This window comes from Halyomorpha halys, unplaced genomic scaffold (genome assembly GCF_000696795.3).
Source record: "Halyomorpha halys isolate HHAL.00 unplaced genomic scaffold, Hhal_1.1 Scaffold1341.1, whole genome shotgun sequence".
Lineage (NCBI taxonomy): Eukaryota > Metazoa > Arthropoda > Insecta > Hemiptera > Pentatomidae > Halyomorpha > Halyomorpha halys.
Genome location: NW_027110471.1, coordinates 97,385 through 118,305, shown reverse-complemented (window position 1 = coordinate 118,305; position 20,921 = coordinate 97,385). Strand labels below are relative to the sequence as shown.

The window sequence follows — 20,921 nt, the reverse complement described above, 5'->3', positions numbered from 1 at the left end:
GCACCCCCAACCATCTTCTCCTCAATAATTATATAAAATAACTGAAATATATAACATTATATTTTATTTTTTCTTTCACACTTCCATTAGTCTTGTATGACCACAGAGTAGGATTGTCATTATTCATTTCTTAGAATCATTATAAATTAAATATTAACCAACCCAGGTGTAAATCGAACCTACAACGTTCTTAACCCCACTTAAAGACCCTCGCCCCAATGTGATCGGCTATCATGTCCTCTCATATTCGTACATCATGAACAAACAATTGATATTGTACAGCCAGAAATGGAAAAAAATTAGCTATAGTTTAAAATAATAGCTAAAATTCATGGATATGACCCTTATTCATAAATGAACGATCGATAAATAAATATCGTATCTATGACAATTTTAGCTATTAGTTTCAACTATAGCTAATTTTTGCCCGACAGTGAATATAGCCATATAGTTAAGATGGACTAATATTGATAACAGCTATTTGTATACTCTTCTTCAATAAATTAATTTTGACTTAAAATGTATTTAGTAAAAAAAAAATGTATTTTTAGTACCATACAAAATATTAATGTTTTTTTTTCTTTTCAGAATTCTCAGGGTGATCAGTTGGTGGATGAAGGATTGAATCCAGCGAGCGAGCAACATGCAGCCATGCCAGAGCAACATGTCAGTACAGCAATGGTGACGTGGGTCGAACCGCAACCACCACCAACTCCTCCACCTCCGCCTCCACCGCAATATGTTTCTCCGATCGCATTACCTTATCCGTTAATAACAATAGCTCCACCTCCAGGTCACTACCAGCTGAGGCATCCACAACAAATAGCCCTGCAGGTATTTGTGCTAAATAATTTAAGTTTACTCAATTTCTTAGCCTATAAGTTACAAGTTCCATAATATACAATACTTGGCAGCTATATCGTCAAAAGTCTTCAACAAATCCGGTTCAGTTAGTGGATTTTAAACAAATTTCTCCTTAACAGAAATAAACAGGATATGTTAATAAACATATGCTTCATGGGTTCTTAGAAAAAGTAAGGTTGCATAGGAAATTGTATGAAAATTTATTAATAATTTAAAATGAGTAATATTAAGCATTTTCTATAAAGAAAATGATTATGTTGATTGCAAACTTAGTTGTGGTTGAGTTTGAAACTTTTCATGTTGGAGGAACGTGTATCAACTTAGCTTGAATATTTATTGGGTAAATAAATATTCAAATATTTATTCTTCTTCCATTAAGTTTCATCTGTTGAAAATTCATAAGTATGTTGAGGAGGGTTATTTTCTTAACTATCCTGCTTGTCCAAAAGGCCTCAACAATGCGTGTTCAGTTAATAAAGGTAAGGAAGATGAGACTAACAGATGACACCCGTTATATCTCGAGGAACCGTCCTCCCACGTCCTACCGGGTACTATTCTGATAAACACGAGGGAGGAATGCAAACCTGGAACCATCCAGGTTTCCTTCTTCAGCCTCCAGAGTCATGCAGGAAGGTGCCCTTGTCTGGCTAGATACTATTCCAACAAAGGGGAAGGAGGTATGAAGACCCCAGAGTGTAGCTTGCTGCCAGAATTTATGAAGTGATAACAGGTAGAGGAGAGAGATCATGTCAAAGGTGAACAAAAGATAAAAACCATTTAGAAATCAGGATCGGCTATAAATTGAAACTGTCAAAAAAGGTTGTGGATCAGTGTTTTTTATGATCTGTGATGTTTTTTTTTTTTTCTTACTTCCTATTTATTTATATTTAAGACAATTACAATTATATATACCTGATAGGGTTTTTTTTTTTTTTTTTTTTTTTTTTTTTTTTTTTTTTTTTTTATATTTAAGACAATTACAATTATATATACCTGATAGGGTTTTTTTTTTTTTTTTTTTTTTTTTTTTTTTTTTTTTTTTTCTAACCTCCGATTTTATTTATTAAAAACTAATACAATTATATATACTACTTAAAACTAAGGATTATATATACTAATTACACTTTATCTTGTTTTGCCTTGTGGCATTATAAGATGTTAACAAGCTGGGTCCGCTGAAGGCGGTTTTTACACGAGTGGCTGTACTGCCAGGGGCTAACAAGGAATGGGGAGGGGCCATTCCGGCTGGTGCTGATGGGTTTTTTTTTTTTTTCTTACCTCCTAATTTTATTTATTAAAACTATTACAAATATATACAACTTAAAGCTAGGAATATATACACTAAACATAATATATCTTTGTTTGCCTTACGGCATTATAAGAAGTATCAGGCTTGGTCCGCTGAAGGCGGTTTATACATTTTGTGGCTCTAAAGCCAGGGGCAATGCTGATGGGGTTACTTTAGGACCCTTATTTATAGGCCTAGTGGATACAGCTGTAACCGAGAAGCGGTCTTATCTTATTCACTTTAGGCAGTTTTGTGCTTTATTTTGGCATCGTTTATTTATTATTTTATCGACATTGCAAAGTAATATGTAAAACAATTAATAATATGTAAAAATAACTATGTTTTTATAAAATATAATAATGTATAAATTTGAAAGCTTCGGTGAGGCTCGAGGTGCTGCACTCTAGTTGATTGTCTTGTGAACTCTTTTTTCCTCTCGATACAAGTAAATGGTATTTTTGAGCAACAATGTATGAATCCGTTCGAAGTTGTACTAATAAATTTTCATACAAATCCTTATCCAAAGGAACTGCTGCCTTAATTCCCAATGAAATGATTATGCAATATTAGTGAGTAATGAATTCACTTGGAAGTGACAATAACTAGGGGATGCTATGGTCATAGGATCACCAATGTTAATAGAACTATTTTTCGTAATACTTGTTAAAAAAAATATTGTACATTTCTCTGGGGATTCTTATAAATAAATACACCCTAGGTACCAAAAAAAAAAAAGTTTGCATTTTTTTTATTTTATCGCACACTATCTTTATTCTATATCTATTTCATGGTTATTGTATACCAATTCATTCATTATGTTGTTTAGAATAAGAATAAAAGATTATTGATTGTAATAAATCATTTTAAGTGTGTTAAAAATTATGAAAACCAAAAGTCACTTAGAGTAAAGTAGATCAAAAGGAGTTTGTTTTGGAAAAATCATGTCAGATTAAGTGTGAGCGTCTTCTGAAACCCTTAAATACAAATTTTCTCACTCACTCACTGTTGGACGCTATAGTCCTTGTAGGATCAAGGCCTCTGCCACTGTTCTTCTCCATACTTAGCGGCCTCCAGTGAGACTCCTCCAATTTTTTATTCCTACTCCTCTCAAATCATCCAGCCACCGATGCCTGGGTCTGCCCCTTTTCCTTTTTCCTCCTGGTACACCATTTAACATCCTTTTAGGCAGCTTACAGGGCTCCATCCTTTCCACATGTCCCAACCATCTTAGCTTGCTCTTCTTAATAGCACAGAGGATATCAGGCTCTCCATACAATTGTTTTAGTTCGTCATTACAAATTTTCATTCAAGTCAAAAATAAGAAATTTTTGGGCTTGATTTTTTTTTTTTTTTTTTCCGATGACCCCTATTATTAAAGTTTAAGTATATCCAAAGATTAAATATATTCAAAATCACTTCTTTAGTGTATACTGAAAAATTATATTTATGATAAAGCTAGTCAGTATTTGTATTAACATTCTCAAAAACCCATAAATATTTTTTATAAAATACAAAAAATATTTTTTTTTTCCCACTTTGCAATGTCAGTGACAACCAGCAATTGTTGATAAGTAAGCCAGGTACAATATTTTTTATTTTATGAAATTTCATGTATAAGAGTTTTTAAGTACACTAAAAACGAACTTAACTTGCTTTTGTCATAAATGAGAAGTGATTTTTGTGATTTTGAATATATTTAAATACAATTGATTATGTATTTTTGTTATTCTACATCCAAAAATAAATCAATTGGTATATAATTACATCATAATGGCTTAATAACTGCCCAGTATTAAAATAATATGGACCAACAAACCCAGCGAAGTAGGACCAAATATTTTTTTATAGAAAAATAAAGTTTATATTCATTTTCCGCTCCTCAAAAAAACTCTTGGATTTGAATTTTGTAATAGTCAAAAAATAAAAATCTTTTACTCAAAATTTTTATCTTACCTGGGCCTTCAATTTTTTTTTTGAAAATCACTAAAATTGCAATAACTTCAATACAGCAATGCTAATCTACACTGCTTTTCTTTCCATATAAAGATTATTTAAAATATATTAATATAATTTGAAAGTGCGGAAATTCAGCTTTCCATTAGTTATTTTTACGATGTATTTAGATAACATCGTAAGGAGCTATGAATTTATTTCTTGAATTTTTTTTTGCAGAAAAAAAATAGCCTCCAAAAATTTCTTATTATTGTCTTAAATGAACATTTTACACCAAATCAAACTTAATTTTTTCTTAAAAAAAATTTATTTTAGTGTACTTCAGTGTAAGCGACTTTTGGTTTTTATAATTTTATTCGCAGTTAAACTCATTTAATACAATCAATATATTTTTATTCTTATGCTACAAAAAAAAAATCGATTAATATATAATAACCATTAAATACTTACAGAGTACAGAGCATAGACTGTAAGAGATAACATGAAAAAATTCTAAAAATATTTCTTTTTTTAGGCCCCAGAACACATTGGTTATATTTTTCAACCTAGTATCACCTAAAAAAGTTTTATTTTAATCGGTGATCCGACATGCATAAAACCTTGTTAGTAGTTCTGCATAATAATATTTCTTATAATATATTCTAATAATAAAAGAATATATTACAATATTTCTTTAAAATTATTTTTACTTTCACCTTTTTTATTTCAATATTTCTAATGAATGTGTCATTATTTTTTTAAGACATTTCACCTTCCTGGACCTCCATTCCAGTATTATCAAGCCAGTCATCCGACTCATGTCTTTTCTGCTACACCTATTCAGGTAAGATATTATTTAATAGATAAGTTGTTGGGTAAATTAATATTATTTTCAAAATGTATTTTTTTAAAAACATTTTTATGGTTGTGGAGAAGAGGGCTGTTGGCTATACTTGATTTTTTATGCAAACTATGGTTGACAATGATTGATAAAATATTCTAAGGAAACAAGATTTTCTCTTTGAATATTTATCAACAAGGCTATGTAAACATATTTTATTTATTTTATTTAAAATCATAACACTTTCTTGAGTTGAGACTGGTAAATTTTTTTAAAATAAATAATTTAATTTCTATCCATTTTAGTCTCAAAACCTTTTATTTTTCTTATAAGTCCGACGTTTTGGCCAATCCAGCCATCTTCAGGGACAATCTACTAAATACAATTTTGAAATTATATAATTTAAGAACTCTAACTTCATGCAGGCTATTCTGCCCAGGTCAAAACATCAATTTCTAATTAGTCAATATTCACTTAAAACAAAATCAAAATCATTTATCACAGACACTATTCCTTAAAAACTTTATCACAACAATGCTTGTCTTGTGTAAATTTATCTCATGATAAATGATTTTGATTTTGTTTTAAGTGAATATTGACTAATTAAAATTGATGTTTTGACCTGGGCAGAATAGTCTGCATGAAGTTAGAGTTTTTAAATTATATAATTTCAAAATTGTATTAAGTAGATTGTCCCTGAAGATGGCCGGATTGGCCGAAACATCGGACTTATAAGAAAAATAAAAGGTTTTGAGACTAAAATAGAAAGAAATTAAATTATTTATTTAAAAAAAAAATATTTTATTTATTTTTTTGGACATTAAGGTTAAATGCTGAATTCCAGAAGAATCTCAGAGTCAAAAATTTAAGATATCTCAACCCTGTGGTTACCTTAATTTTTTTTTTCTTTAATATTTATTTTTAAAGTATTTATATATTATTTTTTTTTTTACATGAAAATTATTACCTTAAGGTAGGAGAATAGAACAAACTCTCATAAAAGACTTAGTGACAACAGCGGACAAGAATTTTTATCCGAAAAAATAATAATAATCAAATCGAATCCGGCTGGGCAGAACATTGTTTTCTGTTACACTGTAGCCATGAGTCGACTCCTGTGGGTTCTGGAGCCCTCCTTGGGTCCACCCATGTCTGGAAATCTCGTGGATTGGGGTCGTCTGTCAGTGTGTGCTGGAATGTGCAAATAAAATATATATGTTCCTGAAGATGGCATATCAGCCAAAATATATATAGCATTTTGTTTGTGGATATAATAATTTTAATAGGTGAAATAATTTTACCTTTAAATTTTAATAAATGTCTGCGAATTCTAGAAAACAAAAATCATAAAGTAATTTAACATCACATAAATCAGAATAGAATTGTGAATTATGATGAATGGAATATGGTCCGGGTGCTGTCAAAAAAACTCAAATAGTAAATGGATATACTATTTTTATTGAGCCAACATTTCGCTCCACGTTGCAGGGCTTCATCAGGGCTAAAAAAGATACAAACACATGACATAGTTACAAAAAAAAAAAGAAAAAATATAAGTGGAAAATAACAGGGCTATACAATGAAAAGTAAAATTTAATAAGAAAAATTAAAGGTTGTAAACAGTAAATGAAAAGGGTTATAGTAACAGATAGATAAGAGATAAAATAAGAGAAGAAGTAATAACATTATAAATGAAATAAAAATAATAACATTTCTTCTCTTATTTTATCTCTTATCTATCTGTTACTATAACCCTTTTCATTTACTGTTTACAACCTTTAATTTTTCTTATTAAATTTTACTTTTCATTGTATTCCCCTGTTATTTTCCACTTATGTTTTTTCTTTTTTTGTAACTATGTCAAATGTTTGTATCTTTTTTAGCCTTGACGAAGCCCTGCAATGTGGGGCGAAACGTTGGCTCAATAAAAATAGTATATCCATTTACTATTTGAATTTTTTTGACCGCACCTGGACCATATTCCATTCATCTATACACATGGTCAATCAATAATCTTCCAATTGTGAATTATAATTCAAATGAAAGTTTCTCAATAAGTAGAAGAAAAAAATAAATAGAAAAAATTTACTATTTAGAAAAAAAAAGAAAATTTTTAAGATTTTAAAAAAATCACTAGCCATCACTTGGTGAAAAGGTGATTCTCCAGAGTCCTCAGAGGCGAGCATAAAAAGTATTTGGCCACTACCCTTTAAGCCAAACAGCCACAGTCTCCCCTGATATAACTAAAGTTATATTTCAGAATCTTAAATTTTGTAATACTTCTATCTAACATTTTGGTAATAATTAAAATTTATTTACCAACTTATTCTGTGGTAGTTGGGAAAAACTAGGTAATTCGAATTGTCCAAAATTGAGTAAACTGTCCTCAGGACGTCTTTTAATTTATATTAACTTAGTTGAGTCTAGTTGCTTTTCATTGATAATTTCTACTCAATGGGAAGCAACTACACTTCACAAATGTAACACAAATCAAAAGACGTCCAGAGGACAGTTTACATCCATCTAATTCAATTTTAGACAATATCGATACCTAGTTTTTCATGACTACCTTAGAATTAAGATACTAATATAAAGTTATAACCAATTATAAGTATCTTATTATATCTATCCTTTTTTTTTTTTTTTTTTTTTTTTTATTAATTTAAGTGTTTCGACCACTCGGGCCATTTACACTTGATTTACAAATTCGATTACAATTGGCATGTTCATACTGTAGAAATACAAATACAATTGAAATTACAAGATGAGAAATTTACATACATACATGACATACAATGACAGTTGAAATTACAAAGTGGGAAATTTACAATCACAATTACCATTACATGTTAACAATTACAATTTACACTTCACAAACTTATTACTGTTGTGGAGAATTCTCTGATCATTTCCTGTACACATAAAAAGATTTTATATCTATCCTTAATTTAAGAATTGATTTTTTTTATACGAGAAGATGCTAGAGAGTGCAGTCAGCAAAAATGCACAAATAAACAAAACTGATTTATTTGTGCCGACATTTCAACTTGAATTTCAGAGCTGAAAAAGAAAATAATAATTTTTTTTTTTAATTATACATAAACAATAAAATAAGTAAATAATACTTAATTGAGACTAATAGAAGATAAAATATAATATCATAGATTATGCTATAAAAAATATATAGTATACAGAAAAGTGAATAAGGAAGGAACAAGGGAGAAGAGATATGTGATAGTGGGAAAAAGAAAAGAAGAAATATTTGAAAAAGACAGAGAGACTTACGGCTTAAGTAGAGGTGAGATTCCATTAACAGTGAGAGGAGAAAAACTCGACCGCTAGATTGGATGTATAAATATAATCTATGAAAAAATAAAATATAATATATTTTATTTTAAATATAAAAATAGAAATATTGTTATAGGTTGGTCCGGGACAGGCACAGATAGCAAATATAGCGCAGGCGCCTGCTCAGCCTGTCTCCCAACCTCCACCTCAGGTTGTAACAGTCGCAGCTCCTGTTCGGCCCCAGCAGCAGGTATTTATTTTATTAATATGAATTACTTATATGAATCTTTAGTAAGAACCATAAATAAGATAAGCATTTAATTATTAATTTAAATTTACTTGTTTACGTTTAGGTACAACGCACACATCAGCAGTACACACCAGCGCAGGTTCGCTATTTACTTGCTGCTTACAGAGTCGGAATGTTGGCAATGGAAACTATAGCTCGTAGGGTACACGACGACAGGCCGAATGCCAAGTATGCCAGGCATCCTCCTTACGGTGATGATGTAAAATGGCTTCTACGTATAGCAGAGAAATTAGGTAATACATTAATTGCATAAATTTTGGACCAAATAAAACAAACTAAAATACTAGGCTAGAGTTATTAAAAAACATAACGAGATAGCAACCTTAATTCAGAGACTATATGATATGAGAGGTCAAATTTTATTTGGGTTATATAGAAAAATTTGAGTTTTATACATAGTTTTTTGTTCTAATTTCTTGATGGGGAACTAAATACAGTTCATAATAGTAAGATGACAAAATCATTTACTTCTTATTATCATATATTTTGGGGAAAGAAAATACAATAAAAAAAGTTGTTCTAAACAGAATGAGGGATGATACTTAAGTATATTTGAGGAAATTATATTGAAAGAATATTGAAAAGAAAAATTGAAGGTTATGTGATATGAAACTAAAACAGAGGATTATCTAACTTAAATGGTACTTAAGTTAATTGAGAATGATAACCTAATTAGGTAACTTAATGTAGAAAGAATAAGGTATGCTCTTATTTCAAAGCTTCATTTTAATTATAATATAATATCTGATAAGATGATGTTTATCTGTGTACTACCTTATTCGACCACGCTTGTTTCGTTTTGAGACGTGTACATTAAATTTAAAATTTATTTCTTATTAGTAATTTAATTTTGGGTTTGGATTGTAGAATGTAGTCTGCCCAATTGATGAGGAATCAGCTTAAAGTGCCGATATAAGTATTAATGACTTTATTAATTGCATAACATTTTCGATGGTCGTTCAGTTTGAGTTTTTATATATTGGTTTATTTATATAAGAAATTGTTAATACTTTTTGACTAAAAAAAAAGTCTAAAATATGAATTTTTATTTATTATGCATTTATGTTGTAATTGCTAGATTAATGTAATTAAATAATTTATCTTTTGTTATTATTCTATATAATAAATAAAAAAGGATCACCTATTAGGATTTATACACAAAAGAAATTGTGGTTCTGCATTTTTGAAAGGCTGTGTATATTTTAACTTTAGATGTATCCTAATTTTCTTTTTTTTTAGGAACCCAATATCTTCAACAATTCTGCGTCTGTGCAGTTAACAGCATCGTTTCTCCGTTTATATTGCACGATGTTGCGATTGAAGCCGCCCATTATTTAGCTAGAAATAATCCCACCCTAGTAATGCAACATCTTAGGAGTTCATTGACACCTTTAGTTCAAAAATGTCAGCAAATGTGAGTTTTAGATTTAATCGTTTATTTTTTACTAGTAAGATTGTCAGCCTATTTGATGATAACAGGCATGGAGACTTTACTTCCTTTGTTTTGATCCATTTTTAATTACTATTAATTTAGTAGCACTTTCATTTTACATTCACATATCACTGCCTCAATAATGTTATAAAAATATACATTGAATACGTATGTACTCTTCCAGGTTAAAATGTATAGGTAAAATAGAGATATTCCTTCAAGGCTTGTTTATACAGTGAAAGATTTCTGTTATGGTAGTACTGTGATGAAAGTAAAACAGTTAAGCAGCGACTGTGAACTGTCCACACATTGATTGTAAACTTAATCTTAACATGTTGACAGTCAGTTGAAACAAATTACTGTTATAGTTACTGTCCAATCACCATTACTGTCAATTAGAATCAATTTCGAGTTCAGAAATTATTAATATGCTTATGGCAGTTAAAAGTTAGCCTCACAGCCGCTAAATGTGATGTCAACTATCACACCAGGCTTAAACGGATGTTCTGCTATGACAGTAAGTTTGTTACAGATAGTTGATAGCACTACCGACTCTAAAACATATCCTGATAGGAGAGCAACTGTTAGGCTATTTTTTTTTTTTTGTTTGAGGCACACTATATCATTCATCCCGAGCTAGGTCTCAGCTGAAGGCGCCTCTGTTGAAAACTTATGTAATTGTTCAATTCATTTTTATTTTATACATATTCATAGTCTTGTCATATATCATACATCTGGAGACATAACACATACATAAAAAAAGCCATCCTTCCCTACTGGACCAGCCCCGCTAAGACCCCCGGAGAGCGACGGTCTTATATCACTTTTCAAATATCAGCTTAGAACAGGAAGAGGAGACTTTAATGTAGTTTAAAAAGCACCTTAAATTGAAAAACGGCATGAAACCCTTCACTCCTGCCATCTATGGAACCCTTACTTATCTGACTTTTAAAACAGACAATTTTAGCAAGTAGGTTGGTCGATGTAAGACATGTCAAAATCTCACGAGAGGAGACATAACACACACCAAAACCTGTTAATTTTCATAACATTAACATTTATAATCATTTTTTGTGTTATGATCTCCTCTTGTGAGATGTCACATGTCGTATATCGACCAACTTACATATATAAATCATAATGGTTGTGATAGCTTTCACTATCTCAATTACTGCCACTATCATTTTATTTAATTTTTTTTTTTTTTGTAGTTTAACTAAATCATTATTTGATATCAAAGAGACTATTTTTTGATGTCTGTAATATTTATTTAAACATTGTACTCAAATAAAATTATTTGAAAATATGAAAGAGATGTTGTCGGGCTTGCGGTGAAAAGAAACAAAATATAGTTAACAACTATTTATTTACCGTCATTTCCCCCCACTTTACAAGGCTTCACTAGGTTTAAAAAAAGATAATACACTATAACATATTAAACTGAAGATCATCACACCTCGTGTTGGCGGGCTCCTGAATGGATTCTAGATTTTTGTGAACCGACATAATTTTACATACAAACTATCTTCCTTTGCAAATTTTTAATTAAAATTATGTCGACTAACAAATGATAAGTAAATACATTTTTGAGCCCACCGAGACAATAAAGTAAATTTCATAAAGTTTACAGTTGCGTCATTATTCTTCTAGAGCAGTGACATGTTTTAATTATATATATATTGGAATACTAATATTCCTACAGAACATCCATTAAAGTATTATTTTGTTATCTGTTTCAGGTATATTCAGTGTTTACATCAAAAGCTGTATCACCTGTCCAGTGCTGAGTACGATGAATTTCTAAATCTTGTTCTCTCGGCCAGGGCTGCTTTCCAAATCACTCCTGAGGGAAGCCAGCAATTTAAAGAATGGTTACAGTCTATACGAAGGTATTTTTACATTTTGAATTCTTTCTATATTATTTATGTGGTTCTAAGTTTTATTTTAAATCAAATGAAAAATTGATCTTTATTCTGGGACACTTGGTTCCCTCGGGATATCATATTAGATAATTTCAACAGCATTTATCAATCTAAAATGAAAGTAAATAAAACTATAATGCTATACATAAAATACGAACAAAAGATACATATTTATCCAAGCTTATATTATTTACAAGTTTATGGAAGATTCGACATTGAAAAAGATGGATAAATCATTGGTATTTAAATGATAGTAAAAAGGAAGCTCTTTTTTTTTCTTTTTTTTTGACCAAGACTCCTATTGGAGTCCTATACTGCCTAAACATGGTTGAGGTCAAAGTTTTTCATTTTGTGGGACCACTACTCAATGAAAAAAGTCAACGACCCAGACTGGATTCGAACCGGCATCGCCAATAGACTTCAAATCGGTAAGACTGTGTCTTAACCACTGAGCTACGGGCGGCCCAAAAAGGAAACTTCATGAATGGATATGGTTAAGGAATTCCAAAATAAGGTAGCTCATACATTAAAGGATTTTTTTAACAAAGAACTTCCTTGGGAAGGAATGTATACATCGGTAGGTTGGGATCTCGTATTTAATAAATGGATAAACGTAGGGTTAGGAGGTCTATAATATACAAAGGTTTTTGGTTCTTAAGGTTTGAAATATGAACCCATAAAGAAGGGATATTCTTTGGATACTGGGATGGAACCAACTGGGATATAGTTTTCCCAAAATTAATTTAAGGCTACTGATTTTTCGTTATTTAGTTATGAAATGTTGCTTTTTAAACAATTGTATCTTGGAAACATACTCTAATTCAAGTGATGTTCTATTAGGTTTTCTAATGCTGTAGCTAGTTTAAAAGTTTTTAGCTCAAAATGAAAATTAAATTTTTCTTTTAATGTTTTGAAACGGCCACTAGTTTTTATTCTCCCAAACCTTGGTGGTTGGCAGAGTATTTTTTATGAAATGTTGCATTTTAAAAAGCTATATCTTGGGAACTATTGAACGTAAATAGCTCTATTAGGGCTCGTATTTTAACAAATGTACTCTGCTTCAAATGAAGTTCTATCAGGTTTTCTAATGTAGATAGTTTTAAATATATAGAGCTCTGAACAAAAAATTAATTTTTTTAAAAATATTTTGAAACAGACACCATATTTGTATTCCCACTAACTATACTTGACAAACTCATCAATTTTGACTTGTAACTGCACATATAGTTTGAAATGAAATAACTGCCTTTTTTTTTTTCCTCTTGAGCTCTTGTAGTATGGAGAGTTTTTGATCCTGATATAAATATTGAACCTTGAACTAAATTTTTTCTTTTTATTTTCAGATCAAAATCCTGCAAAAAGGAGTTATGGGCCCAAATTAGCGTTCTATTACAACCCTCAACTGGGAAGTGACAGAGACTGGAAGAGGCGACTTGCCTCTAGAATTCTCCATAGCAGTCTCTACACGTTCATCTCTTTAATTCCTTCACTATCAATCATTAGAACGAAAATATTTTACGATGGAGAATATTATTAGCACTCTAATAATAATAATTATTGTATTTTTATTCAGTGTGCTACTTTCAATTGATATTTCTTGTAATTTTAGCTGTTTTGTTTCGGCACTATTGTGTTATTTAATTGTAAAATTTTCTTTTGCGTAGTTGGCAATTCGTTTATTGTGTGTTAGAACGAAGTTAGACGAGCAATTTTGATGTAATTTACTTCCTCGGCCTTTCATTGACTATCTGTAAAATTTTTTATTTTTTTTTTTAAACTTTATTTATGCTTATACACTGTTTTTCCTCCACTAAAATAAAACAATTTCATATATATATTTTTTTTATATAATTTTCATTATTATAAAACAATTGTTTTAAAAATATTTTTAACTAATTTTGTTTTATACTCAGGTTTTTTTTTAATATAATTTCGAGCATTTACTTGCATGTTTGACGATTTCAGCAGTCGTGTGGTTCTATATGTCGAAGGAGACCGTTCCTCTTGCTCAAACCTATATATTTTGATTGATTCATTGCTCAAGTTCTAGGAGAAAAAAAAATTTTTGGTCCTTGTTGGATCTGGTATAATATGTCTATTCCAATTTTTTGATAATTTGCTGTTTTTATATACATTCTATAAGTGTTAAAGCTGTTAATATTTGATGCTCTTGAAAAATGCTCTTCACTTCTATCTTTGAAAAAAATATATATATATATTAATTTTTTGAAACCTTAATTAGAGTGCTTGATCATCAGCACAGAGGTAACCTTAATAAATTTTTCTTCTTAATTTAATTTAAATGTGAAAAATTGTCGCTGTTATTATTTTTATTGTTGTCAATTATAATCAGAAAATAGTATTCATAGTTCTTTAATTATATTTATCCCTTCTGTTTTATTTTTTTTTTAAAGTTATTATTTTAATTAATTTTTTCATTTAGTTAATTGAGAGGTAAAAGATCTGATGTAAATATCTCTAATATTTTAGTAATTATAAATTAGGTTATGTTCGGTTAGTTAGCATAGTAGAAAAATCATGAACTTATTTAAAACAAATATGAAGATGGACATAAGATTTTTTTTTTTTTAATTTTAACTAATTATATCAATATGTGTCATATTTTGATATTAATTTTTTGATATGATTTGACAATTAGGTTAAATTATGTAATCATATTTCAAAAACAAATTTCATCACAAAGCACAATTTGTGTATTTCTTATTTTATTTATATTATTATTTAAGTTAGTTTCAAAGAAGGAATAATTATTGACGACAACTGAAAGAAACGATGATAAGACTTTCATTAGGTTATAGTTTATGATTGTATTTAAATTATGTATTCATTTAATACTTATTTATTGTTTTTTATTGAACTTTTTAAAGTGTTATATTTATAGTAATTTATTTACTGTCATCTAATATTATAAACTATTAAATTTCTAGTTATGATTTTAGAATTGTTAATAATTTTTTTTTTAGTTAATTTTTATATCTATACAATTCTGGGAATCTATGCACTCCTTATATTCTTTTCTTATTTAAATTTATTCGCTTTAGTTAATAACTAAAATGGTTCATTACTGAGAATTTAAATTATGTAATATGTAAATATATGCGTAGTATGTAGAATAAATGTGTTCTACTATAAGCCGCAATTATAGTAAATATTAAAATAAAGACCTTTTCAAATATTTGAAAAGTAAATGAAGTTCATTCGATTTCGTACATAGTTATAAATATGGAAAATAGATTAGAATGCTCGTTAGACAAATGCGGCAGTTAGATATATATCTCGAATGTTATTATATTAGCTTGTGAATGTTAAATTTAAGTTTATTTTTATTCTTTGTCGGCTCTAGGAGTATTTGGATTAATGAGCTAATTTAATATCAAGCAGGGATATATATAGCAATTTTAGTAACATATTTATTTTAATACCTTACGATTAGACCTATGAATAGATGATATATTTGACATTATATTTGTAAATCTCAACAAAAAAAAATATACATGAAAAACAAAAAAAAATAAAATAAACAATTATTCAATAGGTTTATAGTTTAAATATTCTTTATTTAATTTTTTTTTAAAGTATTTTTTATGTATTTTGAAAAAAATAAAAGTTAATAAAAATAGAACTGTCATCTTTCATGCTTATCAGATTTAGGGGGTAGACAATGGGTAATTTTGGAAAGTTAAAATTTTATTTAGAGATTACAGTTACAAAAATTTTAGATATGGTTAAAAAAATTATTTTATTTTTTCTTATTTTCTTTGTTTCAATCTCAAATAAAATATTAACTTGCCAACATTTTCTAAAACTTTACTATTTTGAAACAGGTCCGTCAGTACAATCGATTATTATATTTTCAAATATTTATGAGAAAAAAAAATTTGTTTATTTTAGCTAAGCATATCTTTTGTACACATCTGTCATATATAGATTGTACATAACTAATCTTCCAGAGGTTATTTAAAAAAGAAAAAGAAAAAAAAGATGTAAGTGCTCTTAATATAGTATTAAACTGAAATCCCCCCCCCTCTCAAATTCCTATCTCAATTTAATTAGTTCTCTGTGTGATCTTAATTTCCGTAGGAAACATTTTTCTATACTTTTGTAATCGAGTTTTCCCTACTTTATAATCTAACCTAAGTGCCCATCTTTCCTCGATGTTTTAGAGTTAAAAAAATTAATATCATAAAAAAAAAAAAAAAAATTCAATGGCAGTACAAGAGCTCTCTTATGTCTTTTTCAAGAAGGGAAAACTCAAAAAAGACACTGTTAATGAATTTTCACATTAATTATGATTTTCTAAATGTAAGTGTTATTTATATACAATTAATTAACATATATATGTTTATAACTATATATGTCATCCCTTTGTATAGTGGTCTAGGTTACGTTCCTAAGATCACCACGGCTCCTTTTCCAGCCATTATTGTTTGATCTCTATCATTTTGTTACTCATTTTTAAATATTCATGTAAATTTTGTAGCTGTGTTGTTTCTCGTTTTGGTTTTTACGTTGACTATTGATAATCATTAATATTTAACTAAATTTAAGTTTTTTAAACGATATTTAGAAAATAAGAGCTTGCGACTTTAGGACATTAATAAAAAAAATAAAAGTAAAAAAAAAGTTATTAAGAAAAACAACACAGTTACTAAAATAGGTGTTCAATATATGTCACGGTTCATCTCAAATACTGTATAATTGGTAAATGATAAAGCATGTCAGGTTGTCTTCGTGAAGAGTTTCTTTATGAATGAAAGTTGAAATAATAAAATGAATCTTTTCATAAAATTTGAATATAATTTATTCCCTCTATTTATTTTATTACACCAAACTATCGAATTGCTAAAAAAAATTAGAAGCATTTGTATAAAGTAACAATTTGATATTTTGGGAAATTGAATCAAAGACTACATGAAATATACAAAACTTTCTTTTTATTAGAGAGAGTAATACGTTATTTTGCAATGGTACCCAAACACATTGGGTTACTAGAACACACAGCGTACCCACCAATCCATGATTGGACATATATACTACTGTACATTAACCCAGGAGAGGTCTAACCTTGAGCATTTTGCTCATATTGGGAAATAAAAATTTCCACTATCATAATAAGGTAAGTCCATAATTTTCATATGGGCTTCAAGCCACATTGGCATTGTTGGTAACAAGCTCGTAAACAATGCTGCCAGAGAGGCACTCATGTTCCCTGGCCGAGGCACCGCCGTTTTTCCCCCATCAGAACTCAGTACACTCCTTAAATTACAAATAATGGAAAGATGGCAGGCCAAGTGAGATGAAAGTTCTCCGAGTAAATTAAAAGGAATCTAAAGATCCCTAAATTGTAATTGTAATCCATGGATGTAAAACCATGGTCAACATCCTACCGCAACAGCCGCAGGGAGGAAGTTGCCCTAACCCGCTTGAGAATAGGTCACACTCTCCTTAAGCACTCTCACCTGATCAGAAAACTGCCACCTCCAATGTGCAAATATTGTCAGTCCATTCTCACAATTTAAAAATATTTTTGGAGAATGTACTCACTATTTGCCAACAATAAACAGGATAGGACTGACCCCAAATTTATCAGAACCTAAAGTTACATTAGTATTTAAATCTTAAAAAGCACATCACCTTTCTAAATTATGACTCCTCTTCGATTTTAATTTATTATTTTTATTTTATTATTAATTTTTACATTTATATGAATCATCTTCCTCTTTTACATGTGTTCGAATCAAATGTGTGTTTGGGGGGGGGGGGAGGAGTGCGTCACATGACTTAGACTGTTTTCTTAAATATCCATGTTGCCATCCAGCCTCCTACACCTTTGGTGTAGGTAAAAATAAATTATCTGTGTTGGAATATTTTCATTATTTCTCCTTCAATCAAAAAAGTGTCACACTCACCTTCTTATATACCTCTATGGGATTAGGATACTTTCCAGGACTAATATTTAATTCATCATTCAAAAAACAAGATAAAAACTATAATGTATCAGGAATTAAATAATGGTTACAAAATAAGAAAACAGCTAACATTATAGATACAAAATATAATAAGGAGTAGATAGTTGACCGTAGATTACTGATTGGAGAAGATGGGAGGGGGAGGGGGAGGAGGAGGTGCGGTCAGCAAAGAAACAATATAAATAAACAAAAAAAAATTATTTTTGCTGACCTTTCGACCTGATTTTCAGGTCTTCATCAGGGCTATAAAAACAAAAAGACAACCATCATTTAGAGAGAAAAAAAAAGTTTATTAATAACTATGGACAAAGACAGTAGTAGATTGATTACATTATTATTTATATACATATAAATGTGAGTAATAAATAAATGATACAGTGGAAAGAATTAGTTTAATTCATAATGGAGCTCATGAAAAAAGAAAAAAAAATATTGTAAAAGGAAAGTACAGGGGATAAGAAGAAATAAATGGAGAAAGGGGACTGAAGAAAGTAAGAAATGCGAGAGTAAGGTTATAGGAAGAGAATCCAGGCTATATTGATATAAATTGCAGGAAAAGCCGCTAGAGTGCAGGTCGGCAAAAGACGTTACATAAATAGAAATCTAAAGGTCAAAAGATCGTAGAGATAACGGATATATACACATTATAGATTATACACATATACTTTTTTTTTAAATTATCCGTTTTACATATCCACTACATATTTATACATTTTAATATCTTTTGGCTCTCATAATTTTACATTTAAATCTTCTTATATGTTTTAATCTCTTACTAACTATTTTATCTCAACGTTCGTTTTTTGACCGTTGGATTTCTGTTTATCTAACGTCTTTGTCGACTTGCACTCTAACGACTATTCCTGCTATTTCAAACATTTTAGCAGAAATCTCTGCCTACTACTGTAAGTTATTTTTTTCTCTCTTATCTTATCTCTTATTTCTTCATTTCCTATTCTCCATATTTCTTCTTATTTTTCATAACACTGTTTTTACATACTCCCCGTTAATATATCCTTTATCTCTACGATCTTTTGACCTTTAGATTTCTATTTATGTAACGTCTTTTGCCGACCTGCACTCTAGCGGCTTTTCCTGCAACTTATATCAATGTAGCCTGGATTCTCTTCCTATAACCCTACTCTCGCATTTCTTACTTTCTTCATTCCCCTTTCTCCATTTATTTCTTCTTATCCCCTGTACTTTCCTTTTACAATGTTTTTTTTTTCTTTTTTCATAAGCTCCATTATGAATTTAACTAATTCTTTACAGATTCTTTCCACTGTATCATTTATTTATTACTCACATTTATATTTATAATAAATAATAATGTAATCAATCTACTACTGTCTTTGTCCATAGTTATTAATCAACTTTTTTTTCTCTCTAAATGATGGTTGTTGTCTTTTTGTTTTTATAGCCCTGATGAAGACCTGAAAATCAGGTCGAAACGTCGGCATAAATAAATATTTTTTGTTTCTTTGCTGACCGCACCCCCGACCATCTCCAAACAAAATATAATATATCGATAATGTTATATTAATATTAATATCTATAATGTTAGTTGTATTCTGATTTTGTAATCATTCTGTACTTCCTCATAACCATTATGGTTGTTATCCTGTTTTTTGTTCTAGCCCTGATGAAGACTAGAAATTCTGGCCGAAATGTTGGCATAAATAAATAACTTTTTACTTATTTGTGTTCTTCACTTAGGATTTATGAATGAAAGTTGTGCGGTGGACGCATTTTTGTTAATCTTGACCAGCTTCTCCTTGATTAAAATGATGTACGCTCTGGTCATGTCATCAACTTCATTCATAAATTGGTTCGTGAATGTAGGTGGTAATGACCATTATTATTAATGATTACAAGATTATCACTGCCTAGGGACTTTGCCACTCCACTTTAGCCAATGCCACTCGGCAAATGATGACACGCAATACTCAGATCTAAACGTTCATTAGAGTCAGCGACAACATGAGAATCATAGGCAAAGGGAGGTATGTTATCCAATACACTACATTTTAACCTATTTTATGGTTATATTATGCTATTACATCATAACTTATCATTCTCTTATTAATATAATTAAAAGAAAAGCAACCACTGTTGACAGTGATATGTATATTTTTACTTATATCATTACTTTGCTTGAATATGAGTGTATCTGACAAAATAAAAGTTTTTTTTTATTTGGCGTTAGAGGTATTCCATAGATTGAAACGTATACTAGAATTAATTTGTAACAAATATAATAAGCTTTAGGCAAGTCTGTAGGAAGACTTTATTAAAGAAAGTAATCCTAGTCTACGGATTACTGCGCAAAGTAAGCAAACACCTCTAAACTTTTTAAATTTCCTGTAATTCTCATGAATTCTTATGTTATTTTCATGTGTAAAGATACAAATCCTTATTTTCTCCGTCATTAAAATCGTTTTTTCATACAAACAAAATGTTATCCTGATTGTTAGTAGGTTATTCGATTATTGTTCTCACATTATTTTAGGTAACATCTTTCAAGAAGGGCCTTGGATTTCTTACGTCTCAATACATAAATGAAACTTACGAACTGAACCGAACCCACAACGTTCCGAGTAGAAATGTGACATCGATAAAAAAAACATCGATGTTCTTTTTTAATCATTTCAGTAACATAAATACTGTTCTAAAAACTACGCATGCTCCGGCCAGTCAGAAGTGCTTTTTCAATCAACCAATAGGACATGGACTCCAAAAAAAATCAATGTTTTAAAATATCGTTGCTTACAATACATTACCCATAAGCATCGATGTTTTTGAACAACTATTTTAGAAACATAAATTCTGTTCTAATGATCACGCATTCTACGGGCTGTCAGAAGTGGGTTTTGAAACTAAGAATCTGACATCGACTACAAAAAACATCGATGTTTTAAAATATCGTTGGTTACAATACATTACCCAAAAAACATCGGTGTTTTTGAACAACTATGTCAGAAACATAAGGTCTGTTCTAACGATCACGCATTTTCCGGCCTGTCAGAAGTGTTTTTTTAAACAAAGAATCCGACA

General features: G+C 29.6%; 1 protein-coding gene across 1 annotated transcript in view; it reads left to right on the top strand.

The window, feature by feature from the left end:
- Dora (Dorado) overlaps nucleotides 1-16,686 on the top strand; it is a 53,599-nt gene extending 36,913 nt beyond the window's left edge. The window contains exons 21-27 of the mRNA XM_014434286.3: nucleotides 589-834; nucleotides 4,848-4,928; nucleotides 8,350-8,463; nucleotides 8,567-8,756; nucleotides 9,763-9,937; nucleotides 11,695-11,844; nucleotides 13,221-16,686. Coding sequence (XP_014289772.1) covers nucleotides 589-834; nucleotides 4,848-4,928; nucleotides 8,350-8,463; nucleotides 8,567-8,756; nucleotides 9,763-9,937; nucleotides 11,695-11,844; nucleotides 13,221-13,290 — 1,026 coding nt within the window. The 3' untranslated portion in view covers nucleotides 13,291-16,686. The remainder of the gene's footprint in view (nucleotides 1-588; nucleotides 835-4,847; nucleotides 4,929-8,349; nucleotides 8,464-8,566; nucleotides 8,757-9,762; nucleotides 9,938-11,694; nucleotides 11,845-13,220) is intronic.
- The last annotated feature ends 4,235 nt before the right edge of the window (nucleotides 16,687-20,921 follow it).